The following is a 17,551-nucleotide window of genomic DNA, read 5'->3' as shown; positions in this document are numbered from 1 at the left end:
TATTATGTGAGATGAGTGCAATTGTGCGGTAGTTTGAGCATTCTTTGGCATTGCCTTTCTTTGGGATTGGAATGAAAACTGACCTTTTCCAGTCCTGTGGCCACTGCTGAGTTTTCCAAATTTGCTGGCATATTGAGTGCAGCACTTTCACAGCATCATCTTTCAGGATTTGAAAGAGCTCAACTGGAATTCCATCACCTCCACTAGCTTTGTTCGTAGTGATGCTTTCTAAGGCCCACTTGACTTCACATTCCAGGATGTCTGGCTCTAGGTGAGTGATCACACCATCATGATTATCTGGGTCATGAAGATCTTTTTTGTATAGTTCTGTGTATTCTTGCCACCTCTTCTTAATATCTTCTGCTTCTGTTAGGTCCATACCATTTCTGTCCTTTATCGAGCCCATCTTTGCATGAAATGTTCCCTTGGTATCTCTAATTTTCTTGAAGAGATCTCTAGTCTTCCCCATTCTGTTGTTTTCCTCTATTTCTTTGCACTGATCGCTGAGGAAGGCTTTCTTATCTCTTCTTACTATTCTTTGGAACTCTGCATTCAGATGCTTATATCTTTCCTTTTCTCCTTTGCTTTTCGCTTCTATTCTTTTCACAGCTATTTGTAAGGCCTTCCCAGACAGCCATTTTGCTTTTTTGCATTTCTTTTCCATGGGGATGATCTTGATCCCTGTCTCCTGTACAATGTCACAAACCTCAGTCCATAGTTCATCAGGCACTCTATCAGATCTAGGCCCTTAAATCTATTTCTCACTTCCACTGTATAATCATAAGTAATTTGATTTAGGTCATACCTGAATGGTCTAGTGGTTTTCCCTACTTTCTTCAATTTAAGTCTGAATTTAGCAATAAGGAGTTCATGGTCTGAGCCACAGTCAGCTCCTGGTCTTGTTTTTGCTGACTGTGTAGAGCTTCTCCATCTTTGGCTGCAAAGAATATAATCAATTTGATTTCGGTGTTGACCACCTGGTGATGTCCATGTGTAGAGTCTTCTCTTGTGTTGTTGGAAGAGGGTATTTGCTATGACCAGTGTGTTCTCTTGACAAAACTCTATTAGTCTTTGCCCTGCTTCATTCCGTATTCCAAGGCCAAATTTGCCTGTTACTCCAGGTGTTTCTTGACTTTCTACTTTTGCATTCCAGTCCCCTCTAATGAAAAGGACATCTTTTTTGGGTGTTAGTTCTAAAAGGTCTTGTAGGTCTTCATAGAACCATTCAACTTCAGCTTCTTCAGTGTTACTGGTTGGGGCATAGACTTGGATTACTGTGATATTGAATGGTTTGCCTTGGAGACGAGCAGAGATCATTCTGTCATTTTTGAGATTGCATCCAAGTACTGCATTTAGGACTCTTTTGTTGACCATGATGGCTACTCCATTTCTTCTGAGGGGTTCCTGCCTGCAGTAGTAGATATAATGGTCATCTGAGTTAAATTCACCCATTCCAGTCCATTTGAGTTTGCTAATTCCTAGAATGTCAACGTTCACTCTTGCCATCTCTTGTTTGACCACTTCCAATTTGCTTTGATTCATGGACCTGACATTCCAGGTTCCTATGCAATATTGCTCTTTACAGCATTGGACCTTGCTTCTATCAGCAGTCACATCCACAGCTAGGTATTGTTTTTGCTTTGGCTCCATCCCTTCATTCTTTCTGGAGTTATTTCTCCACTGATCTCCAGTAGCATATTGGGCACCTACTTAGACCAGCTTAATTGATCCTTCTTCTGAAACATACACTTAGAGAAATTTCCACGATGGTCCAGTGGTTAAGAATCTACCCTGCAATGCAGGGGATACAGGTTCGATCCCTGGTTGGATAACTAAGATTCTGCAGAGCAACTGAGCCCACAAACCACAGCTAGAGAGTCCATATGCTGCAAGGAAGGTTTTGCATGCTGCAACTAAGACCCAACACAGCCAAATAAATATTTTTTAAGTAAATAAATAAAACATATACTTACAGATCATTTGCTATCTGCTAGGCCTGCCCTGCCTCGATGAGTGGAGGAGAGAAGATGGAAACAGCCTTCTAACCACAAAAGCAGAAAGAATGGGGCAAGGGCCCCCCCTGGAAGAGTGTGGTCAAGGCTATTGGACTGAGAGATGGAAGAGTGGATCAGTCCTACATTCAAATCATTTCATGATGTGAGCGAGTCTCTGCCCTTCCTGAGTCCCAACTTCTCCTCTGTAAATGGCCCATGTAGACAGATCTAAGGACAGCAAGTACGTAGCACCAAGCTTCCCCTTCACAGAAAGCACATCAGTCACATGATCCATGGACGCAGCTTCAGAACAGTTTCCAGCACTGAGCTCCAGGCCACTGCTAGTCCAAGAAACCTGCTAGCTGCCTGCTAGAGTCCCTTGGACTGCAAAGACATCCAACCAGTCCATCCTAAAGGAAATCAGTCCTGAATATTCACTGGAAGGACTGACGCTGAAGGACTGACTCCAATACTTTGACCACCTGAAGTGAAGAACTGACTCATTGGAAAAGACCCTGATGCTGGGAAAGATTGAAGGCAAGAGAAGAAGGGGGTGACAGAGGATGAGATGGTTGGATGGCATCACCAACTCGATGGACATGAGTTTGAATAGCCTCTGGGAGTTGGTGATGGACAGGGAAGCCTGGCGTGCTGCAGTCCATGGGGTTGCAAAGAGTCAGACACGACTGAGCGACTGAACTGAACTGAACCCCAAATAAGGCATCTTCTAGGTTCCCATTAAGCTTCTCTGTCACAAAGTGAGAAACCAGGAGACGGTCCCAAAGAGATCTACTCCCTGAACTCAGAAATGTCTCAGACCAAAGGTTTTATAGAGAAGCCAAACCAAGCAGGACAATTTTAGGAACCGCTCGATTGGGACTCCCATGACTCTTCTCCATAGCATAGTGATTGGGAACACAGACTTGGAAGACTTCCCTGGTTGTCCAGTGGCTACGACTCCATGCTCTTAATGCAGGGTGCCTAGGTTCCATCCCTTTGTCAGGAAGCTAGGTCCCACCCCTTTGTCAGGAAGCTAGGTCCCACATGCCACAGTTGAAAATTCCTCATGCCACAGCTAAATATCTCATGTGCCACTATGAAGACGAAGATCCTGCACGCTGCAACTAAGACTCAGTGCAGCCAAGTAATTAGATAAATATTTTTTTTTAAAAAGAACATAGACTTGGGAACCAGACTACCTGATTGGAGTTTGAAGCCTGATTCCACTTATCAACTGTCAGAGCTTGGGCAAGTTATGGATGCTTTTTGTGCCTCAGTTTCCTCAACTGCTAATATAATATAAGCTAATATAATTTAAGCCTTATAATATAAGGCTTAAAATGCCTAAATTCATGAAACATTTGGGACAACAGCTAGTGTGTATTAAAGTGTGTGTGTGTGCACCCGAGGTTGCTTCAGTCATGTCCAACTCTTTGCAACCCTATGGACTGTATCGTCTGTCCATGGGATTCTCCAGGCAAGAATACTGGAGCGGGTTGCCATACCCTCCTCCAGGGGATGTTCCTGATCCAGGGATCAAACTCACGTCTTTTATATCTCCTCTATTGGCAAGCGGGTTCTTTACCACTAGCACCACCTGGGAAGCCCCATATTAAAGTATAAAGCTTGTTAAATAAATTATCTAGTGAGCACCATGGCATTTCTTCACCCTCAAGGGACAGTGAAGGAGTGAGGATGAGGTTGGGAGCCAAAGGTTCTATTGAAGAGCTTAAGTGAGGATTTCCAAGACTGGAGACCCTATCTTATTACTTCAAATCCCCTCTGACCTCCGGCCCCCATACAGCCTTGCTCTGGGGCCTGGAACCGGAACTAAGTACAGGACACATCCCAGCCTTGAGATCTTGAACTAAGGCTGAGCCAGTCTTCCCTCCCCACAGGGCTCGTGGTCTATCTATGACTAAGGAAAGGCGTATGTCAGAGGGTTAAACAGGGCTTCCAAAGTTGCTCAGTGGTAAAGAATCCACCTGCCAATGCAGGAGATGCAGGAGATGTGGGTTCGATCCCTGGGTCAGGAAGATCCCCTGGAGTAGGACATGGCAACCCACTCTAGTATTCTTGCCTGGAGAATCCCATGGACAGAAGAGCCTGGTAGGCTACAGTCCATGGGGTCACAAAGAGTCAGATATGACTGTGCGACTGAGCATGGGATAAAAAATAAAAAATCATATCTAAAATCTGGCAATAGAAAAGGGTTAAACATATTCCCACTAGGGTGGAGGTCAATTTCCTGTCTGAAATCTTGGCTCTCCAGGCTTCCTTCACTCCACCCTCAACACATGTGCAGGATGTGAAATCGCTGAGGGATCTACTGCTTCCTACTTCCCTTTGAAATCCTAGTTCCCTTACTGGAAAAAAAAAAAAATTGTCTAGATGAACATTTCTCAAAACTTCCGAAGCCCAGGAAGACTCTGAAGCCCCTACCAGGCTGCCTCTCCTCCTGCAGCTGCTCCTCCATGGGAGGATGAAGGTCTCCACAGCAGCCGTCTCCTTCCTCCTCCTCCTCAGCATCACTGTGGCCCTTGGGTCCAAGAATGGATCGTCTTTCAGTGAGTGCAACACCTTCCAACCTGGTCCCTGCAGAGAGCAAGCAGGAGCCAGGTTGCTGGGATGCGAAGAGAAAGGGGCTCTAGAAGGGGGTCTAGTGTCTTCTTTTCTTTATTACTGAAGTATAGTTGCTGTGGGCTCCCCAGGTGGCTCAGTGGTAAAGAATCCTCCTGCCAAGCAGGAGATGCGGGTTTAATCTCTGGATCGGGGAGACCCCCTAGAGGAAGATACAGCAGCCCACTCCAGTGTTCTTACCTGGAAAATCCCACGGACAGAGGAACCTGGCCAGTTACAATCCAGGGGTGGCAAAGTGTCAGATACTATTTAGCAACTAAATAACAACAACATAGTTGCTATACAAGGTTGTATAGACTTCCCAGGTGGCGCCAGTGGTAAAGAACCCCACTGCCAGTGCAGGAGATGCAAGAGACTTGGGTTGGATCCCTGGGTGGGGAAGATCCCCTAAAAGAGGATATGGCAACCCACTCCAGTACTCTTGCCTGGGAAATCCCATGGACAGAGGAGTCTGGTGGGCTGCAGTCCATAGGGTCACAAAGAGTCGGACACGACTGAAGTAACTTAGCACGCATGCATACACAAGGTTATATTACCTAAGGTGTCTAATATAGTGATTCATAATTTGTAAAGATCATATTCAATTTATAGTTATAAAATATTGACTGTATTCCCTGTGTTGTATAATGTATCCTTGTAGCTTATTTTATACTTAATTGTTTGTACCTCTTAATCCCCTAGCCCAACTTTGCCCCTCCCCCCTTCCTTCTCCCTACTGGTAAACACTATTGTTCTGTATATCTGTGAATCTATTTCTTTTTTGTTCTACTCATTTGTTTGTTGTGTTTTTTAGATTCTACATATAAGGATATGATACTGTGTTTATTTTTCTCTGTCTGACTTATTTCACTTAGCATGCTCTGTTGCTGTGAAAGTCACTCAGTCGTGTCCTACTCTTTGCAACCCCATGGATATAATCTGTGGAATTCTCCAGGCCAGAATGGGCACCCTTTCCCTTCTACAGGGGATCTTCCCAATCCAGGGATCAAAACCAATTCTCCCACATTGCAGGCAGATTCTTTACCAGCTGAGCCACAAGGGAAGCCCAAGAATACTGGAGTGGGTAGCCTATCCCTTCTCCAGCGGATCTTCCCGGCCCAGGAATCAAACCGGGGTCTCCTGCATTGCAGGCGATTCTTTACCAACCAAACTATCAGGGAATCACTTAGCATAATGCCCTCCAAGTCCAACCAGGTGGCTGCAAATGGCAATATTTCATTCTTTTTACAGCTGAGTAGTATTCTACTGTGTCTGATGTCCTCTTAAACTGGTTTCATCCTCACATTGCCCAGGACCAGTCCCCTCCCTGCCAACGCCATGCCGTGAGGCCAGGTTATCTCTTCACTCCCTCCATTCCTCTCTCTTTGCCATTAAACTAAAGACAGGCCCATCCCATTTGGGCTCATTATTCCCCAGGAGACTGGGAAGATGTGTTCGGGACCCTCAAGGTCACTTTGTCCCTTTACCCCCTGAGATTTGGGTCCAGGCTGCTTCCAGGGTCTCCCTACCCCACGAGTGTAGCATCACTTGGGTATGTACTTGGGGGAATGGAACAGTTGGGATGGGGGAGCTCCTAGGCCACCATTTTTCAGCTTGTTTCTTCGGAAGAGCTGCCTTTACAGGCAACCCAAGCTATTCCTCACTCTGCAATTTTACCTCGTTTCCTTTCTAGAAACTGAGGGGAGACATAGAAGGCTGTTGAAGTAGAGCTAGACTAAACCGGGTGGAATGGGGACAGTTTGCTTTGCTTATCTGAGGAGTCACTGGGCAGCTCAGAGGATGCTGTGACTCTGCTTCTCAGGGACCAGGGGGTCCCTTACTCCACTCTTTAGGGGGTGCGAGTGCTGCTGGACATGGCGCTCATAAGACGACCAGCCCTTCCCTTGCCACCCAAGCACCTCAGTGATCCCGAGGCCATCGCTGTGCACACCCATATTTCTGTCCAGGTTGGTCACATAGCGTGACAGCCCCAATCACTGCACCCCCTAACTGCAAGGCCCTTGATCTGAAACCCCTCCCCTGCTGCCCCTGTGATTCGATCTTGGTGTGACTTTGTTGTCACCAAGAGCACCTCCTACAAGAGCCATGAAATTTTGGAATCAAAAAATAACTGAAAAATACAGTGATTTTTTTTAAGTGTTTCAGATCAGGAAAATTTTTCTTCCAGCAAAATCTTACACAGGAGGCCCAAAATGTAAAACAGGGAAAAAACGGCAGATGGGGTCTTATACCGGTGACTCAGCTCCCCAGTGCCTCTGCATCTCCAGGAAGCTGTGTGTAAAATGCAGTCAGCCGCCAAAGCAGTTAACCGCCTTGTTCACAGATGAGCAGACATGGGGGTGATGGGTGCAAAGCCAACAGAGGCTGGATGGGGTTAGATCTGGGAGTCCTAGCTCCCTGGTCATTGTCTGTGGGTCTTGGTGTGGGCATTCTGCCCTCTTGGCAGGGCGTGGGTTCAGTGGGCATCAGGCAGGATGGGGGCACTGGGAGGGACAGGATCTGCATCTCCAATCCTATTGGGACTTTTCCCCCCTAATATCCCTTCTCCCCAGGGTTGTGTGCTCACTGAGATCTGGACTTTGCTGCGCTTCCATCCAGAGTTCAAAGTCATCAGCCAGTCCTTTGGGGGGGAGGCGGCAATTGTCGTGGTCTATGCGCAGGTTGGAAAAGAATTTCCAGACATGAGGCAGAATGAGAGGAGAAGAGAGTTTACTAGAGCAAGAGATGCTGTTAGGCCAGTGGGCTGGCTCAAGACAATGACAGTGCCTTTTGTGGGCTGGTAGCCAATTTTTATAGCCTCAAGACAAAGAAACTTCTTGCTAGAAGGGTGGTGTTAGGTGGTTGGTTAGGATGCTATAGGATGGGTATTTTTGTCTAATGTGGGGTCAGGGAGCTGGCCGGTTTAGAGCAGGGGGGCTCATGAAAACATAGCTTCCCTGGTGGCTCAGATGGTAAAGAATCTGCCTGCGATGCAGGAGACCTGGGTTTGATCCCTGGGTCAGGGAAGAGCCCCTGGAGAAGGGAATGGGAAACCCACTCCAGTATTCTGGCCTGGAGGATTCCTTGGACAGGGGAGCCTGGCGGGCTACAGTCCATGAGGTGACTTTGGTAAAGGACTCCACGGGGGTGAGAGAAAGGGAGGCAGGGTGATCAGTGATGAAGGAGGAGATAAAGAGGAGCCCGGGGATTAGCTTGAGAGGGAGGCCAGGGGACTGAGCTTTTTCTACAGCCCTCTCTCTGAATTCTGGGGTGCTCTCCTTCCTTCCCTCCTGCACCCCCTAGGGTTCCAGAGGCAGTCAGCACCCTGCATCTTTAACGAGCATCCTGATCTCAGCTCACTCCCCTCTTTCTCCTCAGGAGGACCTTACCACCCCGCCGAGTGCTGCCTCACCTACGTGAGCCGGCCAGTCCCCCGACAGCGTGTTTCAAGCTATTATGAGACCAGCAGCCAGTGCTCCAAGCCTGGAATCGTGTAGGTGGAACCCACACACCGCCCTGGGGGAGGGGGAGCCCGTAGGGCTGGGAGCACGGTGGGGAAGGGCAGGGGGGAGAACGCAGGATGGGTGCTCCCCAGAGTGCTCTCAGGTGTGTCCATAGAGAGAAGCAGCACGGGGTGGGGTGGGGGGAAGCAGACTTGGGGCTCAGGGGCCATCAGGGGGGCCCTGCTGGGGCCAGGAGGAAGCTGGGCCCATGGATGAGGGTGTGGTGGGGAGGGGAAGGAGAGGCAAGGGACACCTCCTGGGTTGGGCATGGAGACTGGACGGGTCTAAGCAGCCCTGAGGGGCTGGAGGGTGTATCTCCGAAAAGACACTGGCCCTGGGCTGCTTCTAACTAAGGAAGGGGAACCAGTCTGGGTGGAATGAGGAATCTGTGAAGAAGGAAGGACTGGCTGTCACTTCCTGGCTCCCGGAGCCTTGGTTGGTCATCCTTCTCCCCTCTTGTTCCACAGCTTCATCACCAAGAAGGGCAATTACATCTGTGCGAACCCCTGTGATGGCTGGGTCCAGGACTATATCAAGGAACTGGAGGAGTGACCCAGAAGTAATGGAGAAGGACACAGCTTGGGATTTAAAGAGAGGGGGTTGAACCCCACTCCCCTCCTCCCAGCTCAGCCCCAGCCGCCTCCTGGGAGATGCCCTGACTTGAATTAAAGACCAGTCAGGCCCTTCCCTGCCCTCATTCATTTCTACTAAATTTCCCCGCTGGCAGCGGACTTGAGGACACTGGTGAGCCCAGCCATGCCTGCTCTGGAAGGGCAGCTCAGGGTGCCACCCTCAGCTTCATGCTTCACTCTGCAGAAGTGTGGCCAGAGCCTGGTGAAAAAAAAAAAAAAAGGGTCAGGTCTGCCATGGAGGTAGAGAGAAACTGAGCAGGAAGTGAGGAAGACACACTACCTTGAGACAGTAATGACCACAATAAAAACAGATACTATTTTTGTAGCGCCTCCATAGTCCAAGCACTCTGCTAAAGCAGTCTATGTGCATTCATTTATTTAAGCTTCACAAGGAAAGCTTGATTTTGCAGCTAAATCTTCATAAAGGCCTCTCTATAACAGTTAAGTTCCATAGTCTTTTTCTGTGCTGGTCCCAAGGCCTTTTGTTCCCTGCTGGCTAAGATAGGAATGATTGACGGACAAATTTTATCCAATTCTTCCCCATCCACATACACACATCAGGTTGCACTATATTGTTGTATTCATTTTTGTGTACTTCACAAGGCAGAGCAAAAAGTCTGGCCCACATCAGGTGCTCAGGAAATGGATGGATGGGTGGGTGGATAGATGGATGGATGGATGTATGCATGCATAGATGGATGGATAGTGGATGGTGGATGAACGGGTGGATGGATGAATGCATAGATGAATGAATGGATGGTGCATAGATGATGGGTGGATGGATAGATGCATAGATGGGTGGGTGGATAAATGGATGAATAGATCAGTGGATGGATGGATGGATGGTGGATGAATGAGTGGATGGATGCATAAACGGATGGATGGATAGATGGGTGGATGGATGGATGGATAGTGGATGGTGGATGAATGGGTGGATGGATGCATAAATGGATGGATAGATAGATGGGTGGATGGATGGATAGTGGATGGATGAATGGGTGGATGGATGAATGCATAGATGGGTGGATGAATGGATGGTGGATGGGTGGATAGACGGAATGAGAAAGGAACCAAGAGGAAGCTTATGTTCCAGCTGACCCCAAAGGCTCTCAGACCCATCTTCCAGGTTCAAGGAGCTCTGCATACACAGAGGAAGAGCACACCCAGTGTAGACACTATGACCACCCTCCATGGTCTCCAGCCCCCCACAAAGACCAAGGGTGCCTGCACAGCAAAGGCACAGCAGGCTTCCTCATACCTCCTCTCCTCCACATACAGAGGTTAAGGGGTATCTCATATACCTACCCCTCTACCCTCATAAAAAGCCACAGCTTTACCACCACTAACTGCCTTGAACCCACCAGGACTAATTGCATTGCCTGCTTTTCCCTATTTTATAAGCAATCTTGCCAAACAGAAAGACCCACAAGGATTTTCGACATCCTTATTTCCCCATGCCCCGTCCCCCACAACTGCCATCTCCTGAAACACTCCCTCATGCCTCTAGAGGTCACAGTCCATCAAAGAGCAAATCCCCTTTTTCATTTCTTCTCTGAAAGCTGCCTTCAGCCTGGAACAGGGTTCTGAGGCAGTCTGAAAAGAGAAGATACTGAGGGGCAGGTCCACAGGCCCACGCTAAGTCGCTTTGTAGCCCACCAAGCCCCTCTACTGGAGTGGGTTGCGATGCCCTCCTCCAGGGCATCTTCCCAACCCAGGGATTGAACCTATGTCTCCTGCGACTCCTGCATTGCAGGAGGATTCTTTATCATTGAGCCACCAGGGAAGCCAGAAGCTGGAACTCTGGGACCCAGAAGCAGGTTGTCAGGTTCACCGTGTTGGACGGCCCTCTGCTGGCCATGATTGGCCATGGTGGCAGATTGGATTAACCCACACTGAGGGCACCCAGGCTTCCCAGGTGGCGCTAGGGGTAAAGAACTCGCCTGCTAATGCCGGAGACCTAAGAGAAGCTGGTCTGATCTCTGGGTTAGGAAGATCCCCTGGAAGAGGATACAGCAACCCACTCCAGTATTTTTGCCTGGAGAGTCCGAAGGACAGAGGAGCCTGGCGGGCTACAGTCCATGGGGTCGCAAATAGTTGGACACAACTGAAGAGACTTTTCCCGCATGCACGAGGGCACCCAGGAGGGATCAGCCAATTAGACCTGAAACTGGTTCCCAGTCCAAGGTCCAAAGAGGTAAATGAGAGCATCGACAAATGAGACAAACATTTCAGCAAACAGGGACCCAAAGATCTGGCCCTTTAGGAATGGGGGGAAGAGTATTAGTGGCATAATCTACAACAAGAAAGTGTGAGTTCCATCGTGTGTCCTTGGACAGGGGGCGAGGGGGACACTCTTTTCCAAGGTCACTAAACCCTACCCTTGCCTCAGTCTGTGCTCTCTCTAACCCTGCTTTCTGTTGGCCTCCCAAAGACTGATCACCTGGGGAAAAGGTTGGTTCAACCTTCCCTCTTCTTTCCCAAAGTAGAGATGGGGGCGGGGAACACAATGAAGCCACACAGATTCTGTTTCCAGGACTGCCTATCTGGCTCCGTGGTAAAGAATCTGCCTGTCAATGGAGGAGACGTAGGTTCAATCCCTGGGTCGAGAAGATGCCCTGGAGGAGGGCATGGCAACCCACTCCAGTATTCTGGCCTGGAGAACCCCACAGACAGAGGAGCCTGGTGGGTTACAGTCCATGGGGCCACAAAAAGTCGAGTCGACTTAGTGACTAAACAGCATCTGCCTCCTACCCACGTGAGATTTATTTAGCCTCTCTAAGCCTCAGGGGCCTCATCTGCAAAATGGGAATAAAGTCTCTACTCCCCTCTGTGAAGTTTAAGTAAAATAGGGCCTGAAGGGAGCTGACACCCAGAGCATGTTCTTCCCTTTCTCTTTTCCTTCATGCAGATGCAAATATTAGCAAATTCAACTGTGCACCAGACCCCACCCTCCACTGCCCTCCCTTTCAGCAAACAGGAAGGGAGGACCATCGTCTCTCCTCCTCCACCCCCTCTGAAGTGGTCAGAGTCCAGAGAGCTGAGGGCCCCACGTGGGTGACCAGCAAGGAAGGAGACTGTGTCCGCCCAGCCTCTACCGGAGCCTGACTGCCCACTGAGAGGATGAAGGTCTCCGTGGCTGCCCTCTTTCTCCTCATTCTCACCATCACTTCTGTTGTTCACAGTCAGCCAAGTGAGTCCACCTACCCCTGGAGGGCGGCACTGAGCCAAGGGAACAGGGAGCGGGCCAGGGTGATGCCAAGAGTGCTCTCAGGCCTCCGTCATCAGCCCCAGGCCCCCACCTGCACCCATGCTGCTGCACACTGGCCCCTGGCAAGCAGAGCTGAGCTGCGCTCCAGAGCTGCTGGGTCTGGGCAGTTTCAGGAAGCTGGGTCGAGGTCACGTCAGGAGTCCTGAGGACACAGCAGGAATGATCATTTAGGAGGAAGAGCCAAGGAAGGAGCAGAAGGGACAATCACAAACGTATGTGATGAGGAGGAAGGCAAGGCAAGTGGGTGGGAAAAGCCATGCCTGCTCAGGTAGGGCAGGACCGAGGGAGTCAGGGAGGCCGGAGGAGGGAGATTTGGGGCTAAGCCCAGAACGGGGAGTCTGAATCTAGACACCCCTTGCGGGCAGGATCTGTTGTAGATTTCTGGGACTGTCATGGCAACCAAGAGACGCCCCAGTGGGATGCCCACATGTGCCATTTGAGGATTTCTGGACCCTTGTCTCCATCTCCCAGCCTAGGGCTAAAAAAGTTTGTAGAAAACAGAAAAGGGGTTGAAGGAGATTGAAAGGCTTTGCAGCCATGAGGCAGACGCATGGGCTCTGCCTCTACCAGCATTTATGAGGGCGGGTGACAGGCAAGGGACCAGAGACTCAGGCCATCTCTCAGTACATACCCGCCTTTAATGGCCCCAGCCCTTCCTTTCTCCCTAAGGCTGCCCTTGGCACGTAGTCTGGCTGGATTCTGCCTTTGTGAACCCTCGGGGGAGCGAGGGTCACACACACCATGTAATCTGCCCACATACTCTCAGGACGCCCCTGGTCCCTGTAAACGTCTCCTTAAAGAACCAGGGCCACTATGGGTAGAGGTGCCTCCTGGGGGTGGGAGGGGGCAATATCGCCCTTCGGAAAGGTCAGGCAGGAAGAAAAATGGCCCAGCCAAAGCATGGATTAGCCAAATGGTGCCCTGGAGACATCTCAAGCTTTGCCACCTACTGGTCAGGGATTTGCACTCTGCAGGTCTGGGGGCTGGGGAAGGTGATATCCTTGAATGATGAGCAGTCAAGGGAGCTCCAGGGAGACACAGCGCTACCAACCAACCAAGTCTGGCCTCCTGGCAGTGTCAGAGAGGGAGAGAAAATACTTTCCAAGCCAGTAGAGTGGCCATTACTACCATTACCTCTTAAAAAAAAAAAAGAAAAAGTTTTTATCTTGTATTGGAGTACAGCCATTAACAATGTTGTGATAGTTTCAGGTGGACAGGGAAGGAACTCAGCCATACTTACACATGTATCCTTTCTCCCTACCATCAGCTCTTAATCACAAGCACTGACAGTTTCTACACCAGACTCTGAGTTAAGGGTTTTGCAAGCATTTTCTCAACTCATCCTCACCACAATCTTAGGACATAACTTCTTTTTCTTATTATTGATTTATTTTTATAGTTGATTTACAATGTTGTTAACTCTTGTTATACAGCAAAGTGACTTGGTTATACATATATATGCATTCTTTTTAAATATTGTTTCATTATGGTATAGCATAGGATATTTTGTTACTTGCAGAATAACTGTTTTACAATGTTTTGTTCACAATGTGAATCAGCTGTATGTTTGCACACATCCTCACCCTCTTGGGCCTCCCTCCCACCCATCAGCCCACCTCTTTAGGTCATCAGAGGGCACTGAGCTGGGCACCCTAGGTTATACAGCAGCTTCCCACTAGCTCTCTGTTTTACACATGATAGCATATATACGTCAATGCCACTGTCTCAATTCATCCTGCCTTCTCCTTCCCCTACTGTGTAGGACGGAGCTTTTATACCTTCATTTAATGGGTGAAGACATCCAGAGAGATTAAGAAATTTGCCCATGATTCAGGTCACTTAGTCAAAACTCCAACCCATGCTGTCTGGCCCCAAAACTTAAATACAAGCCTTTTCCCCTTGCCCTGACATCTCCTGCTCATCCCTGCATCTCAGCCTCCCCCCGACCTCAGCTTCTCTGGTGCCTCTAGGACAGAATGCAGGCTCCCCGACATAGTTCAGAAGGGGTGCAGCCCTCCCCGCCCTCTTTAATATCCTCTTCCTACTTCTTCCTTCCCACCTTGCACTGTGGCTCCTTGGAACTGCTCCATCCTCCCAGATATGCTGGGCTTCCCCCACCTCAGGCCTCCATATATTTCTTTCTTCCAGATCCCATGACCCCTCTGTCTGCCTAAGTCCTGCTCATCCCTCAGGAATCAGCTCAGACACCACCTTCTGCGGGACTTCTTCCTCAACCAGCCAGGCTGGGTCAGGTGTTCCTAGTTCTGTTCCCATGGCCCCTTGCATCAAATTTTAGTCTATCCCAGACTACATTCTATTGTAGTGTTTATATTTTCACTTTGCTTTTTCACCCAGACTGGTCTGTAAGGGACACAAGAGTAGTGACTGTATCTTCCGCATGTTCTAACTCCCATAGAGCCTGGCTTGTAATAGGAGCTCAATACATGTTTGCCCAGTCAAGTTCATCAGCAAATGTGAATCCCCCTGTCCTTTGTACTTGATGAAGCTCAGTCCAGAGGCTGAAAGATCTACAGAAGATTCATCTTTTTCACCTGTTACCCATCAAGCTACCATCAATCCCTGCTGACAGATGGCTTTGCCATCCGAAGAACGGACAAAATGCAAGAGATGGGAGATGGAGGTGGGCAGCCATGGGCTCCCTCTCTGCCTTCTTAACTCAGCTTTCAATGTCATCCCCTCAGAAATTCCTGAGTCGGTGAACCCCCCACCCACCTGCTGCCTGAAGTATCATGAGAAAGTATTGCCAAGAAAACTCGTGGTGGGATACAGACGGGCCCTCAACTGTCACCTGCCAGCAATCATGTAAGCACCTTCCTGCAGACATTTACAGGCAGCGGGAAGGGGAGCCCAAGGCTGGATCGGGGTACACAGAACCAAGTCTCCATGCTAGAACAGGGGAGCAGCAGTTAAGGGCCTGGGCTTTGACTCTCACGGGACAGGCCTGGGGTTTGTTCTAGACTTTGCCACTTACAGAGGCACATGGCTGGTTCATGTGGTCCAAGAAATGGTGGCCATAATGGAACCCGAGCCTGAGGGTCTAGGCTGAATGGAGAGGGGCTGAAAGAAGAGATGATGAGGTCTAGAGGCCAGAGAGGGGAGTTTTTTGAGGGGACCCAGACAGGGGGAGGCCTAGGGAGGTGGTACAAGGCATGAGGCAAGCCCCCAGTGAGCTAGAAGTGGGGGGCATGTGGACTGGACCCCTAACTGCTCCAGGGCCCCTGACAGTCTAACTCTACCCCCACAGCTTCATCACCAAGCGGAAACGAGAGATCTGTACCAACCCCAACAACGACTGGGTCCAAGAGTACATCAAGGATCCCAGACTTCATCTGCGGCGTTCCAGGAGGTTGGCCTAGGTTAACATCACCAGATGGGAGGAAGGTCAAACCCAGATCCACAACTCGCCGTGGTGGTCAGGCCTCCAATGGAGCCCAAGTTCGACGAGGGGGAAGACGTAATCCTGTGAAAACGCAGGCAACCTTGCGGTCTGAAGGACAAGAGTCACCTTCAGAGAAAGAGGCCAGAGATTCAAAAAAGTAAAGCATATTGAATACATTCTCAGTCTCTGGAGGAAATGCCAAGGTTGAAGGGGAGGGCAGGGATACATCCTTAACGCTCAGCATAGCACTTTCACATCCTCCTCCTTGTCCTGCTTCAGACCCTCACCTCCCTCCCATGCACCAGCCCGTCCTGAACAATCACGTCCCGCTTCCCAACAGCCAAACCACCTCTGGCTCTCTCTGGCCTCCCACTCATTAAAAGACTCACGGGACTCTTGACTTTTCCTGTCCACCCTTATCCTTTTTCTAGATCTCTTTTTTCTTCTATTATGTTTTTCTTTTAAAACCTAACCTTTTGGGACTTCCCTGGTGGTCCAGTGGCTAGGACTCCGTGCTCCCAGTGCAGGGGGCCCAGGTTCAATCCCTGGTCAGGGGACTAGATCCCACACGTTGCAACTAAAAAACCCCTCATGCCGCAACTAAGACCCAAGGCAGCCAAATAAATAAAAATTAAAAACAAAAAACCTAAGCTTTTCTTATGGGAATCGTCAAATGCTAATGATTTTTGTCCCTGTTGCTGAGGCTTTGCTGAATTCCCCAATATTGGGTCTTCCCCAGGGTGATGTGGGTGCAGATGGTGCTGAAACAAAAGAGGAGGTGTCAATCCCTAGGTCCCTCCCACTGCAAGCTTTGTAGGACAGGGAAGGGCATTTGGCTAGGCTGGGGGTAAAAATCCTGGTCCAAAACTCAACCATTCAGTAAACACAATTTCCTTTATTACCAGCTTTGTTTCTAACTCCCTGCCTCCTTTCTGCTGGGATGGCAGAAACTTAATCTCAGTTTTTTCAGGGTCTTCACATTCCCCGGAGAAATTTCTCCATTTGGGGAACTGAAGCTTTTACTTGGCACCAAGGCCAGAGGTGGGGGGCTTCCCTGGTACGTTAGATGGTAAAGAATCTGCCTGCAATGCAGGAGACCTGGCTTCGATTCCTGGGTTAGGGAAGATCCCCTGGAGAAGGTAGTAGCATTCTACGCCAGTATTCTTGCCTGGAGAATTCCATAGACAGAGGAGCCTGGTAGGTGACAGTCCATGGGTGGCTAAGAGTGGGACGTGACTGAGTGACTAACACTTTCACTTTATTTTTTTTCCAGACATGGATTATTTTTTTCCCCTCCTCCCTACCTCTCTGTCCCCAGCTCAACAATAGGGAGTGGACTCAGACAAAGTCCAACATTCCCCCAAAATGGTGTTGTGAAGGCAAAGCAAAGTCAGGCAAAGGCCCTGACTAAAGCCCTATAGAGAAACGAATTTGGTGAAGTGATCATTGGGAAACTGGTCTTCCAATGACTTGGATTCTGCTAAACTGACCCAAGCCTGCCCCCAGTGGCCGCCCAGTGGTACTACATCATCCTGCCTCCCTGCTCCCCGACCCCAACTGAAGCTAACCCATCCAGACGCCACCTGACCCCAGCTGACCAATCAGACTCTCTCTTAGATGAACTTCGGACCTGAGAAACCAGCCCTGGAGCATTGTCCCAAGGGAAGAGCTCTGTGTACTCGTCCGCCGAAGCCCCTGGAGCTGCCCTGTCCCTACTCCAGGCTTGGCGGTTTGGCTAACCTCAGTTCCATGAGGTGCCCCAGCTTTCTTCCCAGTATTCCTGTTTGTTTTGTCTGTTTGGTTGAATTCCTAGAAGACCGTGGTGGCATTTAGCACCTCTGCAATAACTTTTTGTTGGTTCAGGTCAGTTCTGTTGTGTGTGTGTTCACACGTACCCAACACTTTTACCGTATTTAAGTGTACAATTCAGTGGCACATTGTCATGCAACCATCACCACTATCCATCTCCAGAACTCTTCCCTCACCCCAGACTGAAACCTCTCTTCCCGTAAACAATAACTTCCCCCTCCTTCCTCCCCCCAGCCCTTCAGTTCAGTTCAGTTCAGTTCAGTCGCTCAGTCGTGTCCGACTCCTTGCGACCCCATGAACCGCAGCACTCCAGGCCTCCCTGTCCA

The 17,551-nt window shown here is 49.4% G+C and overlaps 2 protein-coding genes across 2 annotated transcripts; both read left to right on the top strand.

Moving 5' to 3' along the window:
* Positions 1-4,373: 4,373 nt before the first annotated feature.
* LOC129649662 (C-C motif chemokine 14-like) lies at positions 4,374-10,259 on the top strand. The gene is made up of 3 exons (XM_055577312.1): positions 4,374-4,561; positions 7,992-8,106; positions 8,584-10,259. Exons 1-3 carry the CDS (start codon positions 4,477-4,479, stop codon positions 8,666-8,668), a joined length of 285 nt encoding a protein of 94 aa, XP_055433287.1. The 5' UTR covers positions 4,374-4,476; the 3' UTR covers positions 8,669-10,259.
* A 1,393-nt stretch (positions 10,260-11,652) lies between these two features.
* On the top strand, positions 11,653-16,042 carry CCL16 (C-C motif chemokine ligand 16). The gene is made up of 3 exons (XM_055577311.1): positions 11,653-11,938; positions 14,719-14,839; positions 15,282-16,042. Exons 1-3 carry the CDS (start codon positions 11,869-11,871, stop codon positions 15,391-15,393), a joined length of 303 nt encoding a protein of 100 aa, XP_055433286.1. The 5' UTR covers positions 11,653-11,868; the 3' UTR covers positions 15,394-16,042.
* The last annotated feature ends 1,509 nt before the right edge of the window (positions 16,043-17,551 follow it).

This window comes from Bubalus kerabau, chromosome 4 (genome assembly GCF_029407905.1).
Source record: "Bubalus kerabau isolate K-KA32 ecotype Philippines breed swamp buffalo chromosome 4, PCC_UOA_SB_1v2, whole genome shotgun sequence".
Lineage (NCBI taxonomy): Eukaryota > Metazoa > Chordata > Mammalia > Artiodactyla > Bovidae > Bubalus > Bubalus kerabau.
This window is presented reverse-complemented; position numbering and strand designations above follow the sequence as displayed.